This window comes from Triturus cristatus, chromosome 6, assembly GCF_964204655.1.
Source record: "Triturus cristatus chromosome 6, aTriCri1.1, whole genome shotgun sequence".
In the NCBI taxonomy this organism is placed as follows: domain Eukaryota; kingdom Metazoa; phylum Chordata; class Amphibia; order Caudata; family Salamandridae; genus Triturus; species Triturus cristatus.
The window spans coordinates 1676540482-1676563228 of record NC_140589.1 but is presented as its reverse complement, the minus strand read 5'-3'; the positions used below and the strand labels follow the sequence as shown (position 1 = coordinate 1676563228).

General features: G+C 45.2%; 1 protein-coding gene across 1 annotated transcript in view; it reads right to left on the bottom strand.

Annotated features, from left to right (window-relative positions):
* Positions 1–22747, bottom strand: part of RCOR3 (REST corepressor 3) — a 372673-nt gene that overhangs the window by 44998 nt on the left and 304928 nt on the right. Inside the window, exon 13 of the mRNA XM_085612842.1 lies at positions 18343–18400. Coding sequence (XP_085468968.1) covers positions 18343–18400 — 58 coding nt within the window. The remainder of the gene's footprint in view (positions 1–18342; positions 18401–22747) is intronic.

Genomic DNA, 22747 nt, shown 5'->3' with positions numbered 1-22747 from the left:
ATATCCACAAATACTCTACAGTCTATCTGTGACTACCTAATACCATTCTGGTATTCCGACTATTTTTCAGAGTGATTTGGACAGTACCTTATCCCTTTTCAGTATCATTAGCCTTGAAAAAGTCCTTTTGATGAAATACGTATTAGCTTCAGTTGCTATCTGTTCTCTTGGTTTGCACAATTATTGGAAACCCCTCATGTTACTACAATGTCTTAGATGTTACCAAATGCATTAGTTATACATTTGTGTTCTTGCTGACCACATTTATAGCATCAAATGTTACTGTTATACCTAATGGACTTCTGAACACACCTGCTCCAATACAAAAAAGATAACTTTTTGCATTACTGTCTTACATGATTTATTAATCACTATAAATAAAAACATTGTGTATTTCTAATGTTATGAGTGGGGGTTTTCTCAACAGTCTGGAGAAACTCTTTCGGTAGCCGAGTGAAGTCTGATGGAGCACCCCTTCCTACTATTTTGGTTCTTAATTACAATCACGTTGCTGTAAATGAGGCCACACATTTGGAGATGTGTGGTTGACTTTTTCCAATGTTATCATTGTAAAATTAATGTGACTTCAGAATAAGTGCCCAGCACTAGATACACTACCAATACAAGAGTAACCTTTTCAGTATGTACTTTTACTAAGTGCTTCGGTAGGCACCAAATGCATACATAAATCTGCTGATTAACAAAGCATATATATTTATTTTGCATGAGTCACCAGAAATTAATCTCGTTTAATTGATATTATCCAATATACAGTAATAGGTGCACTATATTTAGAGCTCATGGTTTTATGTTACGTTAAAAATTATTTATAGAGCGCGCGTTCACCGATTGGTTTCTTGGCGCTTGGTCTAGGATATGCTGAAGCTTTGTAATCTGTCCTGCGCTTGATTTAGTCATAGGCTTGGACAAATAGCCAGGTCTTGAGAAGATTTCTGAATTTCATGAGGTCCGTACATGCTCTAATGTTCGATGGGAAGGAATTCCAAAGGCCAGGCGCCTACACTGCAAATCTGCAGCCACCTTGTTGCTTCAATCTGTAAGAGGGTGTGGTTAGCAAGTTCATATACGATGAGCACAAATTGCGCATAGGTATATGCCTATGAATGAGGTTGGAGATGAATTTCGGGCTTGAGCCATGTAGGGACTTAAAAATCAAGCAACCCACTTAAAGGCAGAACATTGTACAATGGGGAGCCAATGTAGGAACTCACTTTAAAGGCAGAACGTTGTATAATGGGGAGCCAATGTAGCTTTCTCATAAAGGGGGTGACGTGTTCCCACCTGGGTTGCTGAAAGATCAAACTGGCTGCCTCATTTTGAACTAGCTGCAGTCTCTTAGTGAGATACAGTGGTATTCCAAAGTATAAAGAATTGGCATAATCTAAATGCGAGATCACCAAGGCTAACACAGCCTGCGTTAGTGCTTCTCTCGTGAGGAGTCAGCTTATCTTCCTTATTTTCCTTAGTTGATGATGGCAGGTCGAAGTGACCGATGTAATTTGGGTTTTCATTGATAGGTCATTATTATCACACCAAGGCTTTTAGCTGAGAAAGATGGCGTGGGGGGGATTGCTCAACTCGTTTGGCCAGACCCGTGAACTCCAGGGTTCTTGGTGCCTCCTAACAGGAGAAGTTCTGTCTTATCTGGGTTGAGTTTCAGCCGATTACTATTCATCCAATCCCGGATATGCAGCATGGTGGCCTGGAATTCTAATACCGAGTCAGGGGAATTGATGGCGAATATAAGCTGTAAGTCATCCGCATAATTAAATGTGCACACCTTCCTTTCTTTTAAGGACTGAATCAGTGGAAGGAGGTAGATATTAAATAAATGAGGACATAGTGAAGAACCCTGGGGTACTCTGCAAGTTACACTCCTTTTAGGTGCTGTGAATTGGGATAAGCGGACTGACCGAGAGCGGCCCTCCAAAAACGACCCTATCCATCTGAGAGCTGATCCCTGAAGAACAGCGGCGCAGATACGATCGATCAAAATGCCATGATCGACCGTGTCAAATGCTGCCGACAGGTCCAACAGCACTAGGGCCTAAGGGGATCCTTGTCTGTTTCATTCCGGAGTGTGTCCAGGACGGTCAGTATGACGGTCTCGGTTGAGTGGGCAGGCTGAAATACCGCTTGACGAGGATTTGTTGTGTGTCGATTTAGATACCGTATATAGGTTTCCCGATTTATGTTCTTATATAGGCACAATTCGCATTGCCCATATTTAGGCATAGAAATCCTACTATTTAGGCATTATCCATGCTACCCACATACAGGCATGGCCACCTACATCAACGAGTTCTTGGAATACCAGACTCTTAAGCCTTTAGGACTTCCCCTTGATTGGATATTGATTTCTCCAAGAACTCATTCATTCCTTAGGGGTTCATTCATAACGTTCTTCTGCTCGACTTTTACGTCAATACTGGCATTCCTTAACACTTTCAAGGTATAAATATACCTTCACTTACCATGGCAAACCACGTTTCGACTGCATACTTGCACGATGCGGCTTGCCACGGCAAGTTTGGAAGGAAGTCAAGTCCCCGCCTGACGCACTGACCAGACGCTGTCATCCTCCTCGCAGAGAATCCAGCTCCAGTGTTTCTGACAACCCTTGCGGGGTGTTAGAGATCAAGACTTGGAAAGAGATCCTAACCTCACTCATTCTAAGGTATGGAGCGGACTAGAACCTAGAGGGACTTTTGGCAAATCTTGGCAACTGTAGCTAAACTAGACTATAGACAAACAGCACCTACTTCTTTACCTCGTACTACACTTAGGTTAGGTACACTGGGGTAGAACTCGCTAGAGGCATCAGATGAGTATGAACATTTTAGCTAGTGCTATTTATGTATGTATTTTATGAATATCTGTCATAGCTACACACCATGCTATTGCAGAACTGCTGTACATATTTTACTTCGCATTCTGTCTTACGATTGTAGCAGTTCATGTATCTTGAACGAGAAATAAGACTGTTCAATAAACCCTTTTTATTGAAACGCCCGTCTATCTATTTCTGTGTAACTCTGTAGAAACGAAGCATGCACGATTGACTGAGTGAAACTGCTATCTATTGTTTCCATGATTCTGAGATTGTTACAATTCTAAGGGAAACAAAGTTGTCATGTTTATGCGGTTGTCAGAAACGAATTCCTTCTTGTTTATTTGAGAAGTTTCTAGTGACCTCTGAGTTAGCTGGCACACACAAGTAATTAGGTTTAATGTACGCGATAGAGACATATTGACCTCAGTCCTATGTCAAAGCTATAGTGTATATTATTCCAATGCGCAGGGCCGATCAAGAATATAGGAACTACACTACAGATTGAGAAAATCTGACTGTTCGATAAAGCCACATAGCCATCGTGCCACATAAGATTTGAGTACCTTAGCTAGATACAGGAGTAGAGAGATTGGCGATCGTTGGTCAATATATCGGGGTCAGACCCTGGTTTCTTTAATAGGGGGACAATAATAGCTTCTTTAAAGGCACTCAGGACTATGCCCTGAGTCAATGACTCATTTAAAAGGGAAGTAGAGAGAAAACCTCTTTTAGCACATGGGGTGGACAGCTGTCCATCGGGGACCCTGATTTTACTTTGGACAGAAGGTCCAAAAAGTCCAGGCTATTGATCGCTGGAAACTGGTCAAGAGTGTGTTAGTTTACCGGTAAAGTTGAGAGTGCCCTGGGAGTGGTTTAAAATAATGTCCTTGATTGAAACAATTTTATCTATGAAGAAGGTGTTAAGAGAGTTACACAGTGCTTGAGATGGTATGGATTTTGGTGTGACTCTAACAGGGTTTGAAAGTTTGCTAATGATGGAAACATTTCTTTCAACTTGTTAAAGTAGTTCATGATTTTAGTAGAAAAATATGTGGCCTTGGCTGTGGAGATAGCTTTTTATACAGTTTAAGTTTGGCAGAGTAGACCTCTCTTTCATCAGAAGAGTAGCTACGTCTCCATCTATTTTCAGCTTGATGGAGTGCTAATTTTTGTATTTTTAAATCAGCCGAGAACAATTTCTGGGATTCGTGACGCCTGACCGTTTTCACCCTCCTAAGCGGGGCATGATCATTACAGGCCCCTAATAGCCATGCGGTGAGTATTTCTGCACTGGCTGTGACCGAGGACTGAACAGCGGGTACTGTGTTAGTCAGTGTATCCAGGAAGGACGTTTTATCCAAGCTCTTCCAATTTCATTGTAATCAGCTGTGAACATTTATGTCTGTATTTCTCAGTATTTATTTTCTGTCCACATTTTTAACATTTATCCCTATTTGTTTTGTGTTTCACAATCAAATTAGGTGGCACCTAGTATATTTTCACATACTTTAACCAAAAAATGAGTACTTGTATAGCTGTTGAGTTTTTAACACTAGCATTATAAGCAGCTGCACGTAATATAACATACTCATATGAAAATATTAGCATTGGAGTGCAAACAAGGGTACATATAAACTTGAGAACATTTTATAACTCTCAATGCTGTCTATCTACACAGGTATCAGCCTGGAAATATTGAATGACAGCTTGGTGTTTTATGGTAAAGACGACCATCTTTTTGTATTTTTCCGTTTTTAAAAATAAATACATAATGCATACAGGTAAATTCTGTTTTCTGACTGGATAGATATGTAAAAATCAGTAAAAGCAGGCTACATGGAGCTTTAATTGTACCATTAACACAGAGCATCACTACAAAGGGAATTTGCATAATATTAATACATATACAGGTAAAGAACATGTTACATTCCTTTGTGAACACTTTTTCTGGTATAGACTATCTAACTGTAAATTCCTCACCTTAGAATATTCCCAGGGGGTCAGAATGGACTCTGGAAAATCAGTACCACTGTGTGTGGTAGGTTGCGTTGTTTCGGTCCACATCAGTGTCGTCTGTGTTGGAAGTGATGTTGTGGTGCCTACATAGGGCCCACACTGGCACAATGACATCAGTTTCTTTTGTGGCTAGTTATGCGCCAAAAAAGTAGAGCCACATGAAAACCAACGGTAGGGTTTGGCAGGTGTACAGCATCTAACTGAATCTTTTTGGGAAAGAGCCAAGTTGGCAGAGCGGTGAGGATGGGAGGATCGGTGAAGAATCTGAAGTTAGATGGAATCTCTAATTGAAAAAGGGTTACTGAAAGGTAAGTAACTTGTTCTTCAGACAGAGACTTCTAACTGCAAATTCCTCATCTAAGAATAGATACCCAAGCAACACCTCCCTGGATATGAGACTAGAAACTGGCTTATACCAAAAAGTCCTGGAGAACCGAACGAGCAAAATGCCCATCATGACAGACATGACTGTCCAAGCAGTAGTGGTTCGTGAGCGTATAGAGGAACGTATATGGCCCATCTTGACAGATGTCCAGGACAGGTACCCGGGACGCTAATACAGTAATGGCGACTTTGGCCTCGTGGAGTTAGCCCGCAAGCCCTTGGGGGGTTGCTTCTTTGCCAGTGCGTAGAAGATCTCTATGCAGAGTACAATCCACTGGAAGATGGTCCACTTCTGAACTGCCTTACCTTTCTTCGCTCCCGGTGACCCCAATGAAGAGTTGATCATCCACTCGATGTTCCTAATGCAATCAATATAAAATGACTGCTCTTTTAGGGCCCAACCAATAGTCTCTCCTCCTTCTTGGACAGATGAGGCAAAGCGTAGAAGGCAGGCAAAGAAATACTCTGCCAATGTGGAAAGGGGTGACCATTTGCAAAAGGAAGGAGGAGTATGGCCGGGAAGACGTTGGTGTATGGAGGCTGGATCGAAAGAGCCTGAAGTTCTTTGACCCTTCAGGCCGATGTTTTGGCCCCTAAGATTGCCTTTTTCAAGGTGAAAAACCAGAGGACAGCTCAATATGAGCTCCTGCATAGTTGCCCTCTGTGGTTAGAAAAGTAAGGACCAGATTGAGGTGCCATAGGGGCATCACAAAAGAAGAAGGAGGGAACAAATGTTGCAAATCTTTCAAAATGACTAGTCACAACAGATGACTTAAAGAGTGATGGTTGATCTAGCAGGCGCAATCAAACAGACATGGCTGACAGATAACCTTGTTCACCTGCGTTCAAAAAGCCTGCCATGTGTTGTACGACCAGGAAAATATCCTGATGTTTCAGCCATGTCCAGAGATGCAAAGCCTTCTGGTATGGGGTCTACGACCCCACCCCGCCCTGTTTATTGAGGCACAACATGGCGTTGGTGTTGTCTGTGAATACATGAACTAGTCTTCCTATGAAGGAGGGAAGGAAGGCTTTCAATGCCCAGTGACTTGCCCTCAACCCCAACAAATTGATGTGGAGCTACGACTTAGTTCGTAGACCAGAGTCGTCTGATCTCCACTTCTCTCAGATGACCACCCGAGCCCATGAGTGACATCTGTCACTACTGTGAACTCTGGATAAGGAAGGAAGAGGGCGAGCTGCTAGCCCAACTAGGGTCCGCGAGCCACAACTCCAGATCTTTTGCAGGTCCCTGATGCTGTGCCCACTGGAACTTCAGATCCCACTGCAGAACCTGCATATGCTAGCGGGCATGCTTCACCAGCAGGATGCAGGAGGCTATGAGACCAAGTAGGCTGAATCAATCTTACCAAAATCCAGGAGAGAGGCTGAAACATCAGAATCATAGCCCAATTATCCTGGACTTGCCACTCCGCAGGATAGGCATTGAACTGCACTGGGTCCAGAATGGCTCCAAGGAAAGGGAGCATCTGAGAGGAAGTCAGATGCGACTTTGACAGGTTGATAGTGAACCTCCGTGAATGCAGGAGGTCCGTCGTAGTCTGAAGGAAGGAGACAACTGCCTGCGGCAAGCCCGCCTTTAACAGCCAGTCACCAGGGTAGGGGAAGACTGGAACCCCTAACATCTGCAGATGGGCTGCAACCGCTGCCATCACTTTTGTAAACACCAGAGGAGCACTGGTGAGGCCAAAGGGAAGCACAGCCCATGGGCCACCATGATCTGTAGGTATCGCCTGTGGGCCGGCAGGACGGGAATGTGTTCATCTCCTTCCTGCGGGTCCAGTGCTAACATTCAGTATCCAGGATCCCAGGCAGAGAGGACCTGAGCCAACATGAGCATCTTGAACTTCTCTTCTTTCAAGAAGTAATTGCAAGGGCACAGGCCTAGTATAGGGCAGAGGTCTCCGTCCTTCTTTAGCACCAGGAAGTAGCAGAGATAACAATGACACCCTACGTCTGATGCAGGCACCCTCTCAATGGCTCCTTTGGACAAAAGAGCCTGCATTTCCTGACGAAACAAACAGAGGTGGTCCTCCGTCAACCGTTCTTGTAATGGTGGGAGGGTTGGAGGTGTTTTAAAAAAAAATGGCAGGGTGTATCCCTTCTGGATATCAGAAGCACACACTAGTTGGATGTTATCGCCGACTACTGCTGACACCCAAAATGAACCTGACCGTTACATGTCCGCAGTAGGGGCGAAAGGACAGCTGCTGCAGACAGGTCAAGAGGGAAAGGCCAAGGGATCTAGCTGTGACCCTGCTCTTGTGAAAACACTCTACTGTCGCATCAGCCTCGTCACCAAATAGGCAGTAGCCATTGAAGGGCATGTCAATCAATGAAAATTGGACAACCTCAGAGAACCCAGTGGACCTTAAACAGGCTTGACTATGTAACACCACTGTAGAAACAATGGCTTAACCCAGGGAGCCCGTCATGTTCAGTCCACACCAGATGGTAACCTTTGATGCATCCTTGTCGTACACCAGAGGTTGGCTGAGGATAGCACAGTCTTCCTTGGGCAGCATGGGAAGCAGCTGCACACCTGAATCCCACATGGCATGAGAATATCGGCCCAAAAGTTACGTGGCATGCCCTACTCTTTATTTAAAGTTCATTTATTAGATGAATTTCCTTTGTATTCCTCGAACAGTTGTCAATTGTTAGACAAAATCTGAGCTTCTTCTCCCCACAGCTTAGAATGTAGGGGTAAACCTTCTGGGCTGGAAGCGAGACTTGCTTCAAAGTGCCCTTGGAGCTCGTCTGCGCGGATCCCCTAGAAATGGAAAAGCCATACGTTTGTCTCTTCTGACCTCTTAAAAAGAAGTAGCCACATTTTGATGCTGGCATACCACCAGTTCTGGAGACTGTAGAATTAGGCTTAGAGGCAAAACCAACATTCGTAAAAGGGTGATGATCCTGCAGGCAATGTGTTCAAGAGAACAAATTCTAGGAGAAGCAACCCAACAGAAATATGTTGGTTGTGGATGTGCTCATATGTAACTGTTTACATACTAGCTCCCAGACAGGATGTTAGGAAGAGGGCCCAGTTGACCATCAACGAAGAGCGAAGGGATCATTTAGGAGTTGGGAGAAGTCAGACATCAGTGCAATGTGGCTGATGTGCGAGTCCACCACCTGTGCTTTCCCCACCTCATTTGGGGCCAGATGTACTAAGAAACTGCTTTGCGATTCCCTAATTGCAAATCCTTGCGATTTGCAATTAAGAAAATCGCAAAAAGGTATGTACGAAAGCGTGTTGAACACTTTCTGTGATTCCCAGTGGGTCACAAACGACCTACCCCATGAATATTCATGAGGTAGGTCGCAATTTGCGACCCATTGGGAATGGCTAGTACTCACAGGGATGGTGGTTTGCTGGCGTCAGCACCATGTCTGGGACTGCTTTTTAAGTAAAGCAGTTTTTTTTTTTTAAATGCACCCCACTTTCCTGAAAGAAAAATCCATTTACAAAAGCAAAATTAAAAGTTTCCTTTTCAATTTTTAAGAGTAGACAGTGGTCCGTGGGCGCACAGCCTCCTCTTAAAAAATGTTGGCGCCCACATTAACGAAGGGGAAGGGTTCCCTTGGGTACTCCTTCCCTTTTGCAAATGGGTTACCACCAATTTAAAGTTGGTAGTAACCGTGAATGTTTTGCGACGGAATTACCGGTTGCAAAACATTCCTACATACCAGTACAACTCGCTATTAGGAAGGGATGCCCTTGGTACGCCCCTTCCTAATAGCGACTTGCAAACCCAATTTGAGATTCGGTAATACCGTACAAAATCGCAAGTAGGGCTTTCTACATTTAAAAATGCTTTTTTCAGGTCGCAAACGACCAGATTTGCAAAACTGGACAGTTTGCGAACTGAAAAATGCTTCGTACGTCTGGCCCTTGGGGCCTTATTATGGTTTTTGATGCAATTCTGATGTAAGCAGGTGTTTTCGCCAGCACTGTAAAAACAAGTTGTTGCTAAACTCTGCTGAAACGTGTGTGAGGAAAAGGGGCTGGAATGGATGATGAACATGCCAGTGTGGAAAAGATTCCTGATATTATTCTATACTGCATGTGTGAAAACTCCTGTGGAATTTCACTCCATGAGACATTTATGTTAAAGGTGAGGGAAATACCGTCATTTTTTACCACAATATTTAACACAATACCATAATTTGTTTGTGAAATTAAACATGGAAAACCAATTGTGGTTTGCTGGCGTCTTGTGATTTTTTTATGCAAATGTGCATTTCAAGTAAAACACTCTCCTGAGATTCCAATAGGAGACTGGTTTGGGCTGGAAATGTAACTGGACGATATATTTTTAGCATAAATTAGTCTCACAGGTGAAAGAAATATGCAATATTTGTAATGCAGTATGAGAAATTGGGTTACTGGTTGCCTGGGGTGTAGGAGATGGTCAAGCAGCAACCACAACATTAATCAGGGTAAGTCACAAGCAGACCCCAAATTAACCTGTGCTCAACCCCCGGTAGCTTGGCACAGAGCAGTCAGGTTGAACTTAGCGGCAATGAGTAAAGTATTTGTGCAACACTTCGAACACTAATACAGTGAAAACACCACACAAAAAAGATTCCACACCAGGTTAGAACAATGGAGCTGAATCTAATGAATTATACAAGACCGAAACAACAAGCATCCAATCAGTAGAACTAGAGTTATGAATTTTTGAAGAAGGAAGTGAAAAATACTGCCTAAAATCATGAAGCGCCAACTGTTATCTGGTTGCACTGAGCCGGGTCAAATTCAAAAGTTTAGGATGACCACAATGGAGCGCTGGTCGGATGCAGTCCCAGGTTAATCCCACTGAAGGTTTATCTTCTCAAGCTCGTGCCAAGAGTCACGTTTGCATTGGGCCACGAGGAGCAAGGAGAGCATCGCAGGATGCTGTCGGCGAAGCACAAGGAGCCAGCTTGCATCACGGGCGAGCGTTGCTGGAGCTTCTCTGTGGCTGTCCCCGCTAGAGGTCGATGCTGCTGAACGAAGAATTGGGCTGATGGTGCTTAGCCCTGATTTGCAGAGAGAGAAACGAGGTCTTGGTGCGAACTGGCCAGTTTATAGTCGCCTAGAGTCAAAAGCTTGATTTCAGCACCCATGAGCCACACCTAGGGTCCAGGACCTGAAAGGCAGCACTTGGGAGTCAGGAACTCGCTGTAGCTGGGTCCATGGGTTGGTTCCGGAAGTTGAAGAGCCTTTAATATCCCGGAGAATCCGATCAGTAGGCCAGCAGACTAGCCCTTGGAGTCACTCTGGAGTCCGTGGTTCAAGATGAAGTTGAAGGTCCATTTCTTCTTCCCCAAGCAAGAGGGCAGCAGGTCAGCAGAGCAGGGCAGCGGTTCCTTTAGAGTAGAGGTCCAGCAGAGTGGCAGTCCTTGTAACAGCACAACAGTCCTTCTTCCTGCCAGAGTATCCACAGGTCCAGAACTGTACTGAAGAGTTGGTGTCTGAGGTCCAGTATTTATATACAGTTGCACCTTAGAAGTGGGGAAAAACTTCTAGAGGCATGCCTTTGAAGGGCACAGATGCCCTACCTTTCTCGTCTTGGTTCCAGACTAACTAGATGTGGTATGCAGCCCTTAGTGTGGAGATAGCTCACAGCCTATTAAAGGGTAAGTGGGGCAGGGCCCAGCTCTTACCACCCATCCTGCCAGTGATGACCCAACCAAGTCACACCCAGACTCCCCATTGTGTGTGTTGGTCTATGGAGAATAAACAAAGCCCAACTGTCAGCTACACCAAGTCATGTGACCGAGAGACAGGCTGCAGGAACCAAATGGCGGACAAAGACAAAAAGTTTAGGGATGACTGCAGAAAGAACCAAGTCCAACATGCAGAATTTTCAAAATTCATGAATTACTTACATTTCACCAGTGTAATTAAAATTTCTCTAAGGCCTTATCAATACCCTGGCATCCGTATCTCCCTCGGGGGAACTCCAAGCTAGTTTCCAGCAACATCAGAATCAAGGGGTTTGGTTGTAAAGTGCTTTCTGATAGCAAAACCCTTTAGATGACTTTGCTGTCTGAATACTTTAGCAAGTAGTCAATCAGCTACAAGCTCACCAGGTTTCTAAATCAGCCTACTTAATCTAAAATCCACATTCTACGACCCTGGAATATTAAAAGTGCATTACCAGGGAGAAGGAAAATGCTACTTACCCAGTATGCATCTGTTCTTGGCATGTAGAGCTGTAGATTCATATGCATTAGGATAGATCGCCATCTGGTGTTGGGCTCGGATGTTTGCACCTTGTTTTTCTTCGAAGAAGTCTTCCTAGTCACGAGGTAGGTGACTCCCCCTTACGATGATGGTGCGCATGGGCATCGACTAAATCCCCAGATTGTTTCCGCCATAAAGGGTGATGATGGAGTTAGTAAGAATAGAAAAGGATGTCCACGTGTGTTGTATCTAAGTAAGATAATACTGCAGCAGATAAAGGTACCTGGTGAGGCGGGTGGATGCATATGAATATACAGTTCTACATGTCAAGAACAGATGCATACTGGGTAAGAAGCATTTTCCGTTCGAGCCATATGAGCTGTAGATAATATGCGCTAGCATAGACTATACAGCAGTTATCTTCCCAGCAGTGGCTGACCTGTATCTGTTGCAGTAGTTTGAAAAAGTGTTCTTAAGACAGCCTGGTCCACACTAGCTTGTTGTTTTACATGCACATCTACACAGTAGTGTTTTGTGAATGTGTGAGGTGTAGACCAAGTTGCAGCTTTGCAGATGTCATCTAAGGGTATATTCCCTAAGAATGCCATAGAAGCCCCTAGCTTGCGTGTAGAATGCGCTCTAGGGGGAATAGTTGATGTGCGTTTAGCTTTGATGTAGCATAGTTGGATGCCTTTAACTATCCATCGTGCAATATCAGTTTTTGAAATAGGATTGCCATTATGTGGTGGTGAAAAAGCAACAAAGAGTTGTTTGGTTTTTCTAACAGATTTTGATCGTTCAATGTAATAAAGTATTGCTCTTTTAACATCTAGTGTGTGAAAAGCACGTTCTGCCACTGAGTCTAGTTGATGGAAAAACACTGGCAGTTCAACAGACTGATTGAGGTAAAAGGCAGAAACAACTTTAGGTAAATATTTTGGATTATTCCTAAGAACCACTTTGTTGTGCTGACCAAAAATGGTTCTTGTATGGTTAGTGCCTGGAGCTCACCAACTCTTCTAAGAGATGTGATGGCTATAAGGAAGGCTAACTTCCAAGTGAGGAACTGTAGTTCACATTTGTGTATAGGTTCAAACAGTGGACCCATGAGTCTTGTAAGGACAATATTAAGGTTCCAAACTGGAGAGGGTGGAACTCTAGGGGGGATGATTCTTTTGAGTCCTTCCATAAAAGCTTTGATAGCAGGCACTCTAAACAAAGACAAGTGTTGTCTGTTTTGTAGATAAGTGGCTATTGCAGTGAGATGCAATCGTATAGATGTGTATGCCAAGTTACAGCGTTGTAGGTGTAAGCGATAGCAAATGAGGTTTTGAATAGAAGCATCAAGTGGATTGATTTGATTGTTTGTACAGTAAACTACAAATTGTTTCCACGTAGCATGCTCTTGTGGTAGGACGTCTAGACTCTTTAATGATGTTCATACAGTCTGGCAGGAGATTAAGGTAGCCAAACTCTATGATCTCAGGTGCCAGATCGCAAGTTGCTTTAATTGGGATCTGGATGTCTTATCTCTCCATGGTTCTGAGTGAGAAGCTTGGGTGAGAGGTGTAGTTTTTGATGAGGAACTACAGATAGTTCCAACAGGGTTATGAACCACGGTTGTCGAGCCCATGTGGGAGCGACCAGGATCATTTTAAGTGAATGCTGTTGGAGTTGAGGCAGAAAAGCGTAAGCAAATGTTCCGGACCAGTTCATCCATAGCGCATTGCTTTTGGATAATGGGTGTGAATACCTGGACGCGAAGTTTGGGCATTTTGCGTTTTGGTGTGTGCCGAACAGATCTATTTCTGGGCAGCCCCACATTTGAAAGAATGGAAGGAGAACTTGAGGATGTGACTCTCATTCGTGGATCTGTTGTCGCTGACGACTGAGCAGATCTGCAATCTGATTGTCTATTCCTGGAAGGTGTTCCGCAAGGAGATTTATCTTTTGAGGAATGACCCATCTCCATATGCTTTGAACTAGACGCGAGAGCTGTAGGGAGTGTGTATCTCCTTGCTTTTGTATATAGTATATTGCTTTCATGTTGTCTGTACGGACTAGGACAGCTTTGTATAATAGATGGACTTGAAAGACTTTTAATGCTAGAAAAATTGCCAGAAGTTCCAGGTGGTTTATGTGGAACTGTTTTTGTTGTGAAGTCCACAGGCCCTCAATGGTATGATTTGGTAGATGAGCTCCCCAGCCGGTGAGCGATGCGTCTGCTGTTAGCACTATCTGTGGAACCGGGTCGAGGAACTGCTGACCTTTGGAAAGGTTTTGTGTGTTCCACCACTGCAGAGAGCGATGGTTGCGGCTGTTTACCAACACCAGATCTGTCAACTGGCCTTGAGCCTGGTTCCACTGACGTGCCAAGCATTCCTGCATAGGATGCATTTGGAGTCTTGCATAAGGGACTATTAGAATGCAAGAGGCCATCATTCCAATTAATTGCATGAACACTCGAGCTGGTAATGCGTGTAGAGGTTGAAATTGTGATCTTAGAGCTTGTATGTTGCATATCCTGACTGGGTTGGGGTATGCTAGAGCTTTGCAAGTGTCTATTGTAGTTCCTAGATCTACTTGTGTGTTGGATGGTTGAAGGTGGGATTTGGTGAGGTTTACTGTGAATCCCCAGCGGTGAAGCAACTGAATTGTTTTGTGGGTGTGTTGAACACAGCTTTGTTGTGATTTGGCTTTTATGAGCCAATCGTCCAGATAAGGAAACACGTGAATGTGTTGTCTTCTTAAGTGAGCTGCAACTTCTGCTAGACACTTGGTGAAAACTCTGGGTGCTGTGGTTACCCCGAACGGGAGGACTTTGAACTGGTAGTGTTGACCGTCCATCACGAACCTGAGATATTTCCTGTGAGCGGGGTGAATGGGAATGTGGAAGTAGGCGTCCTTTAGATCCAAAGCGGAAAGAAAGTCACCTTGCTAAATCAATGGGAGCACCTGTTGGAGGGTGACCATGTGGAAATGATTGGATTGAATGTAGAGATTTAGCTGTCCGAGGTCCAATATTGGTCTAAGAGAGCCGTGCTTTTTTGGGATCCGAAAATAGAGTGAGTAAACCCCCGTGCCCTGATGAGCTAAGGGGACTGGTTCTAGTGCACGTTTTTGTAACAGGGAGAGAACTTCTTGATTTAGGAGGGTGAGATGTTCTGATGTTCCCATATGTTTGGGAGGAATGTTTGGTGGAGTGGCGGTAAGTTCCAGGTAATAACCATATTGGATAATTTATCTTACCCTGTCTGTTGTGATGGAATTCCAGACAGGTAGGAACTGTGAGAGACGTCCACCGACAGGAGTGGAATGATCGGGGGCTAGTGGAGGGAAGTCACTGTTTGGTGGAAGGGGAAGTGCGGGTAGAGTTACCTCTGCCTCTTCCTCTATTGTTATCTGTATCCTCCCCGAAAATATCCTCTGGATGAGGAGGATTGATTAGGGCTTTTATAAGACGAGGAGGTGTTTTCTGATGGCAGTGGTCCTTGAGCCACCCCTGTAAAAGGAGCGATGAAAATAGCCCCTATTAAAGGGTAGTTGTAATACCCCCATGGATTTAGCAGTTTTGGTGTCTTTTTTCATTTTTTCCAATGAAGAATCGACTGTGGGGCCAAAAGGATGTTCCTGATCAAATGGCTGATTAAGTAGTGCTAATTGTACTTGTTGTTTGAATCCCGAAATTCGCAGTCAAGCATGTTGGCGTATTCTAGCTCTAACAGGGTCTTTGAATACCTCGCTGGTATGTTTTATCATACCTTTCAGCATGGGCAAAGTATTTGTGGTTTTTTGGGAGGGAGCGAAAGTTTCCACTAAAAAATCCTGGTCCAAGGGATCAGTATGTAATTCCATAATATGGTATTGAGCAGCTCTTTTAATAAGCTGTGCGAAACCAATATTGTTATCGGGTGGCGATGGTCTGGAAGGATATAGAGCGGGGTCATTAGTATGATCCTTATCATAATCATCGCAGGAGTCTGAATCCTGTGGAATGTTGTCCTCATTATCATCCCCATCGCCATCATTATCATCCTGTGGCACAGGTGAAAAACGTGGTGGTGGTGAGTTTGCTGATGAAATTAGTACATTTGGGTTAAAAGGTGGAGGAGAGGGAGGTCTGTAAGGGGGAGAGGGGTTAGTACCCATGTGTTTTTTCTTAAGAGGTATACGGTTGTCTTCAGGGAGGTCCAGCTTCAGTTTTTTAAGAAGTGCTGCTCCAAGTTATCCAGTTTCTGGGTTAATATGCAACTGTTTTTGTTTCGGATCCAAAGATTCTTGTGGAGGAAGTTCTTTGGATTGAGTCTTTTTATGTTCGGAAGGTTTAAGAGGACTTCCGTGCTTTTTAGGTTCGGTGCTCTTCAGTGCGGGATGTTTTGGTTCTGAAGGCTTGTCTTTTCCCTGTTTCGGAACCCGAAGGCTTTTCTTTAGCGGGTTTCGGTTCCAAAGTTTTCTCTTTAACTGGTTTTGATGCTTTTGGTTTCAGTGGTATCGGCTCCGAAGCCTTCGGTTTATGGGAATCTTTCGGTGCCGAAGATGTCTTTGGTGCTGACAGCGGAGCGTCAGGCTTAGCCTTGTGTTTCGGTGCCGAAGATGTGGGTTCGGCACCTGCATGGGGTCGGCTCGATCTCGAGCTGGAAGACTTGTCTTTATGTTTCATAGCCGAGCTCGAAGACAGGGCGTCTAAATGGTATCAAAGTGTCATCCTGAGCCCGAAGGCGAAGGTGTAACCGGAGTCTTTGGTGTTTTTGTGGGCAGTTGGGGCTCGTTACTCACAGTTCGTTGAGCCGGAGTGATGTTTGAGTCCTCTTCCATGCCGGAGTCGTCGACTTGAGACACTGAAATGTGCTCTTCTTCTTCGCCGGGTTGGAATTCCGACTCTTCTCTGAAGATGTCTGGCACCGGACTAGTGCCGCGTCTCACCTCGTGACGTGGAGCCCGAAGGTCACGAATCATTTTCTTCTTTCAGAATGATCGACAGGCCTCGCAGTTTGTTTCTTCGTGCTCCGGGGAGAGGCAGAGGTTACAGACCTCGTGCAGGTCCGTGTATGGGAACTTAGAGCCACACCTGGGGCATTTCTTAAATGGAGTCCGTTCCATTGACTGCTGGCGTGGTCGGGCGGGTAGGCCTCACGGCCTGCGTCAAAGCGTCGATCGAAGTAGTTGGATTTTGCGATGCGCGTCGAAAGGGAAACCGTGATCGAAAACAATACCGTTGAGCGGTAAGGATTGCGCGTCAAAAAGGTTCGACGACAATCCCGAACCGGAGCGGCGCAATACACATCCGAATCCGATGGTGGAAAAAAACAATCTGGGGATGGAGTCGATGCCCAAGTGCACTATCATCGTAAGGAGGAGTCACCTACCTCGTGACTAGGAAGACTTCTTCGAAGAAAAACAAAGTGCAAACATCCGAGCCCAACACCAGATGGCGATCTATGCTAACGCATATAATCTACAGCTCATATGCCTCGAAAAGAAAATTGTTTTGCAGCAGGACGACGCAATCACACAATCATTCATGTTTTTTGCGGGAGTAAGACTCCATGTAGCGCTAAGGATTATGGTTTGTTAATATTGGGGGTGTTACAATGATGGGAAGCTAATGGGAGGCATGGTTGTTCCTATTCATGATGGTGAAATGGGGATTCTCTTGGAGAAGGAGGCAATAGCACAGGCCATGGATTTCTGGGGTTAGATAATATGTAACATTTTTGGGGATTTATATTTGTTTTACGGTGGTGATTTGCTGACTGTCTTTTATATATCGACAATAAACAATTTGAGCTTTAAAGAAAATAATGACTTAGAATACTCAGGTTTGACTCACCATTTTCGCTATCAAACAATCATTGACTTTATTCTGAACATTTTCACACCACTCAAATCAAAACAAACTTGACTGTCACCAGTATAAACAAGACCTGGCAAAGTCAACAGGTCTCGGCTCATTCGAGCCATTGGCTTCTTCAATGCTTTTTGCCGTTTGCAAATTTGCATGTGCTAACATGCATATGTATGGATTATTGGCAATCTTGAAATGAGTTTTTTATTACACGAAACCCTATCTGAAATTATCACTGGTGCACACGTGTTACACATGCTGCTATTTTTAATTTACTATTCTGGCATAGCAATTAAACTGGAAAAAACATGGGGGGACGGAATGGGGAGCAGGGGAGAGGAAATGAAGAGAGCGCTCAGTAAGAGAAGAAAAACGGGGACAGAGCAAGGAAACACAAGCACACAAATGGAGTGCGAAAGTCTAAAAAAAAGAATGCCTGCAAGTAAGCAGTGGAAGGTTAAAATGCATCCAGTGAAAACACTGAAATCGAATTGCTCCTGGACAGGACAAACAGAGGAGTAGGGAATAAGGCAATCGAATCAGGGGCATACAGATGAGATAGATGAAACCAAACCAATCATTAAAAAAATAGCAGACAAGTTTCCTGTCCATATCTTGCCTCTTCTCCTAACAGACATGTTAGAAATGGACAAGTATTTTGTAGGCTATTTGACTATCTCGCACTGATGGCAAGAATTTCTTTTTATTAATTATATTGACAGCACTAATTAAGTTTCTCTGTGCAGCAGCTATTTAACTGTAAACCTGCCCATTTTGACAGAGGACCTACAACCCTGTGCCAGAAAAAAAAGGTCTGAACAAAAAACAACACACTTTTACATTGGAAATATGACAACTAAATGATTTTGTGTTGTATGGATTGTTTGCAATATATTTGACATAGGAAACAAGTATTTTCTGTTTCCAGAGTACTGACAAATGGAACATTTATTCTACTGTACCAACACAATACACATTAATATAGATGTTCAATGCAGAGCTAAAACGCTTCAAATGTAATTCGGGAATCAATTACTTTCAACATACCTTGTACAGCAAGAAGCTGCTCTTCCGTGGTCCAACGTGCATTAATTTTCTGATTAGACTAGAAGATTAATAAAAAACTGAATATTAAAGGTTTGTATAAAAATGAAGATAAATATATTTGTCCTTTGAATTCAGAAAGGGAAACTATTTAGCTACATCATAAGAATGCAACACTGAAATTACAAGCATGGTATGAAAATGGTAACAGAAGCTGCAGTTCAAGCGAAGGTTCATTAATGATGTGCAAAGATAATAAAATGTGTGGTTTAACAGCATCTCATAAAAATTATGCACATCATGTATACATTCGCTAATATTTTAATGTGAATAAATAGCACAGCATTAAGAAAACAGACCTTAATTTGCAAAACATGAACAAAAAACAAGGCTGTATTTTATGTTTATAATGTATCCTCCACAACTCTTTTCTTATACACATATGAAGGTACAAAGATAGACTCACAATCAAGTGACTAAAACAAAGGCCTTTCATAGGTAAAAAGTGAAGTTGATGGGATGACGAATGACACAATAAAAAAAGAGTCATAACTTCAAGTACTTTGAGGTCTATAGCCTTCTTTTGCCTCACCTTCTGCCCTTCATTGCAATGTACAGTTATTTTCCCGAACCTATTGCCAGTTGTCATTGTTTTCATTCTACTCTTTCCAGCAGCGCATAGTATGGCGACAATATTTACACAGCACTTATTCCCTTACTAGGCACTGATGAATAGCTTTCTCATCTGTTGAGCATCCCAAGGTGCTAGACTGAATCTTAATAGCTCTCCTATGCCGGTAGGGGGTGCTGGCACCATCTTGGCGCTAAAAGGGCAGCAACAATATCAGCTCTCTGTCAAAAAGAGGAGGTAATAACAGACCATTGTGATGTAGTGCAGTACAACAATCCTCTACTGGACCACCTTGCCTTTTTTGCTGCCTGCATACTGTAGGAAGCTGGGTTTCAGTTGCAGAACCACCCCCCACACTTTCTGCTAGATTTCTGATGCACTTTGACTTGATGTGTCCTGGGTACCTGCCAATCAGGTTCCCAGGGCCTGTGTTCTTTCCCAAAACTGAACCTTTGTACCCCCAAACGGCACCTCTCTGGCCAAATGTAAGTCCCTTGTAAAAGGTACCATGGATGCAGCACATATTGTGCCACCCTTAGAGGTCCTGTACCTTAACACACACACATTGCCATTGAAGGCTGCGTGTTTTGGTGCGGAGAAGAGTGTCACATTACTGTGTGCCATGCCTGCAACCCACTGGCTATGGTATAGGTAAGACACCCCTCTAGCTGGGTACACTAGACCACAGGTGAGGGAACAGTAGCATGAGCATGAACCCCTACAGTGTCTAAATCCATTCTAAACCATTGTAAGTGCAGTAAAGCCATTTATTTATTTATTTAATTTATATGGCGCGTTATAACCACAGGGGTCTCTAAGCGCAGCCATAAAGAAGATATGGTCCGGGAGTTTGTCATTACGAACTCCACAGCACCATAATGGCTTTACTGAATTCTGGGTAGCTAGGTAGCAAACTTCTCATCATAATAAACCCACACGGTGTGGGATTTATTATACAATGCACTCAGAGGGCATCTTAGAGATGCCCCCTGAAAAACACCCAGCCTCTGGTGGGTTCCCTGACTGGTACACACCAGCCTTCCACCACAAAACATGTTTCTGGACCACTGGGTGGGAGCCTTCGCTCCCTGAGCTCAGAAAAAAAAAATCCTTTCCTGGGTGGAGGTGGTCACACCTCCCCCAAGCCTGGAAGAGCCATCCTTGGCAGGAGAGCCTCAAAAAGGTCTTGCTGACTTTGTAACATGATCCCCAGCCTCTCCTGCTATCAGGAGCAGGCCCTCTTCCCATCTCTCCTCCTTTTCGGCAGGAAGACAGGTGGGAAAAAGTAGGACAGCCCAGAAGGTGTGCCCACCTCTGCCAACCCCACCCCGCGGGTGGGGGAGGCGAGGTGAAGCCCACTCTTCTGTGCCTGCCATCTAGCAGAGGGCAGGCACTCTCCAATCAGGATTAAGGGATTGTGCCCACTCCTCCACGTGGGGTGAGCACACCAAGGGTGTAGTCAGCCTAAGGTCAGTAGTCTATTGGCTACTGACCTCGAGACCCCGAAAATGCCCCCTAAATACAGTATTTAGGGGGCAGCACTGAACCAAGAAGACAGATTCCCGCAACCTACGAAAAAGGACGAAAGAAGACGTCCAGCAGAGGAGACTGCAGAGAAGAACTGACTTGGCCCCTGCCCTACCGACCCGTCTGCAGTTTCCAGAGATCCTGCACCCAAAATCGCCTTGCCCTGCAGCCAGCGACCTCCAGAACCCTGGGAGGGCTGACTGCCTTCAACAAAGACCGGATCTCCTGTGAACAAAGCAAAACCAAAGGGGATGATGGACGGAGTGTTGAACATTGCATGCACTCACCCCTAGTCAACTGATCTGCGTTTAATCCATCATCATTCTTTAGCTCACTCCGCCACCCAAGTTCAGACATGGCTATATACAGATCAGTCTGACCCTGTGCCTCATAGGAACAGTCCAGCCGGAACTGCCAGGCCACGTCTTCCCTGGACCGGAAACAAACATCCTGGGACCGGTTTCTGGCTAATCAGCCGTCATCAGCCAGGCTAGCTTGAATCCAGTGGCAAAGCGAGCAAGGGACCCACGTCTGGGCATACCCTGCCAACTTAGGGCGCACAAAGCAAAACCAAAGGGGATGATGGACGGAGTGTTGAACATTGCAAGAACTCACCCCCAGTCAACTGATCTCGGTTTAATCCATCATTCTTTAGCTCACTCCGCCACCCCAGTTCAGACATGGCCATATGCAATACAGTCTAACCCTGTGCCTCATGGGAACAGTCCAGCCCGAACTGCCAAGCCATGTCTTCCCTGGACCGGAAACAAGCATCCTGGGACCGGTTTCTGGCTAATCAGCCGTCATCAGCCAGGCTAGCTTGAATCCAGTGAAAAAGTGAGCAAGGGACCCACGTCTGGGCATACCCTGCCAACTTAGGGCGAACAAAGCAAAACCAAGGGGATGATGGACAGAGTGTTGAACATTGCAAGCACTCACCCCCAGTCAACGGATCTGGGTTTAATCCATCATCATTCTTTAGCTCACTCCGCCACCCCAGTTCGGACATGGCCATATGCAAATCCATGCTCTCAATGCCACTGGAATCAAGCTATCCTGGCTGAAGAGGGGTGAAACTCCGAAACCGGTCCTAGGATGCTTGTTTCCAGTCCAGGGAGGACCTGGCTCGGCAGTTCGGGCTGGACTGTTCCCATGAGGCACAGGGTCAAGACTGCTTTGCATATGGCTGGGTTCAAACTGGAATGGCATGGCGAGCTAAAAAACGATGGATTTAGGCCCAGATCTCTGCATTCTGTCCAGCAACTGTTGTTTTTGGATCTCCTGTGAACAGCAGCTCAGTTCAAAAGAAACTCCCATGACAGACTCTGAGCCTTCAGAAACCCGATGCCTGGAACCACCACTGCACCGGACGCCTACGGCCCGAATCCGCATGGCCCACTGGTCCCAGCGAGGTCCTCCTGCGCTCCAGAGTCTGTGTCCACCGTGGGTGACCCCTCCAGGACTCCCCAACGTTACCTGCAGCCTCTGTACTGAGACTCCTTCCCCCCCCCAACTGCGAGTGGCCAGGTAAGGTGAAATCCAACCTCAAACCACACCCATGCATCCAGCCGCCCAGCACCAAGGAGAAGAGAACCAGAGGTGCACCAACATCCCCGAGCCCTCCAACTTACCTGCCCAGCTGTTGGTTCCTCCCTGAAGTTTTCCTGGACACAGCCTGCAGCCAAAAACCAAAACCGGTTATCCCCATTGAAAAACAGGGCACCCGCCGCCCCTGAGCTGCTGTGGGCGCATCTTATGTGCTAACTCGGATCTCCCTTTTCCCTGAGCCTTACACCAAGAGATTTGCTCCCACAACCTTGTGGCCCGATTGTGAGCAGCCACCATCCGGAGGCCCCCTTTCCTACATTGGATAACATTGGGCCTCAGCACTCTGCACCCAGCCGCCCTTGTGACGCTGAGGGTGTTCTGAGAGTGTATCCTTGACCCTTGCCTGACTTAAACATGGCGGCCGCGTTTCTGTAGGTGACGGTTGCTGGCACCTTCAAGGACTTGGGGCCCTGGTCTTTTCGCGCACTCTTCATCGGGGCTGCCCCTTATACTCTAAGTAGCGGATCCCTTCCTGCAGACCCCATGGGGCCGCCACACACTCGCAATGGCCCTAGGGGCTTGGGGCGCTGCTCCTCATCGACTCCTCAGTGCAGTTCAATCATGCCCCGCACCACCACAGATGGCGCTGGTGTAACGCTATCCACTGACCGTAGGCCCCGGGTCTGTGGCCTCTACTAGACT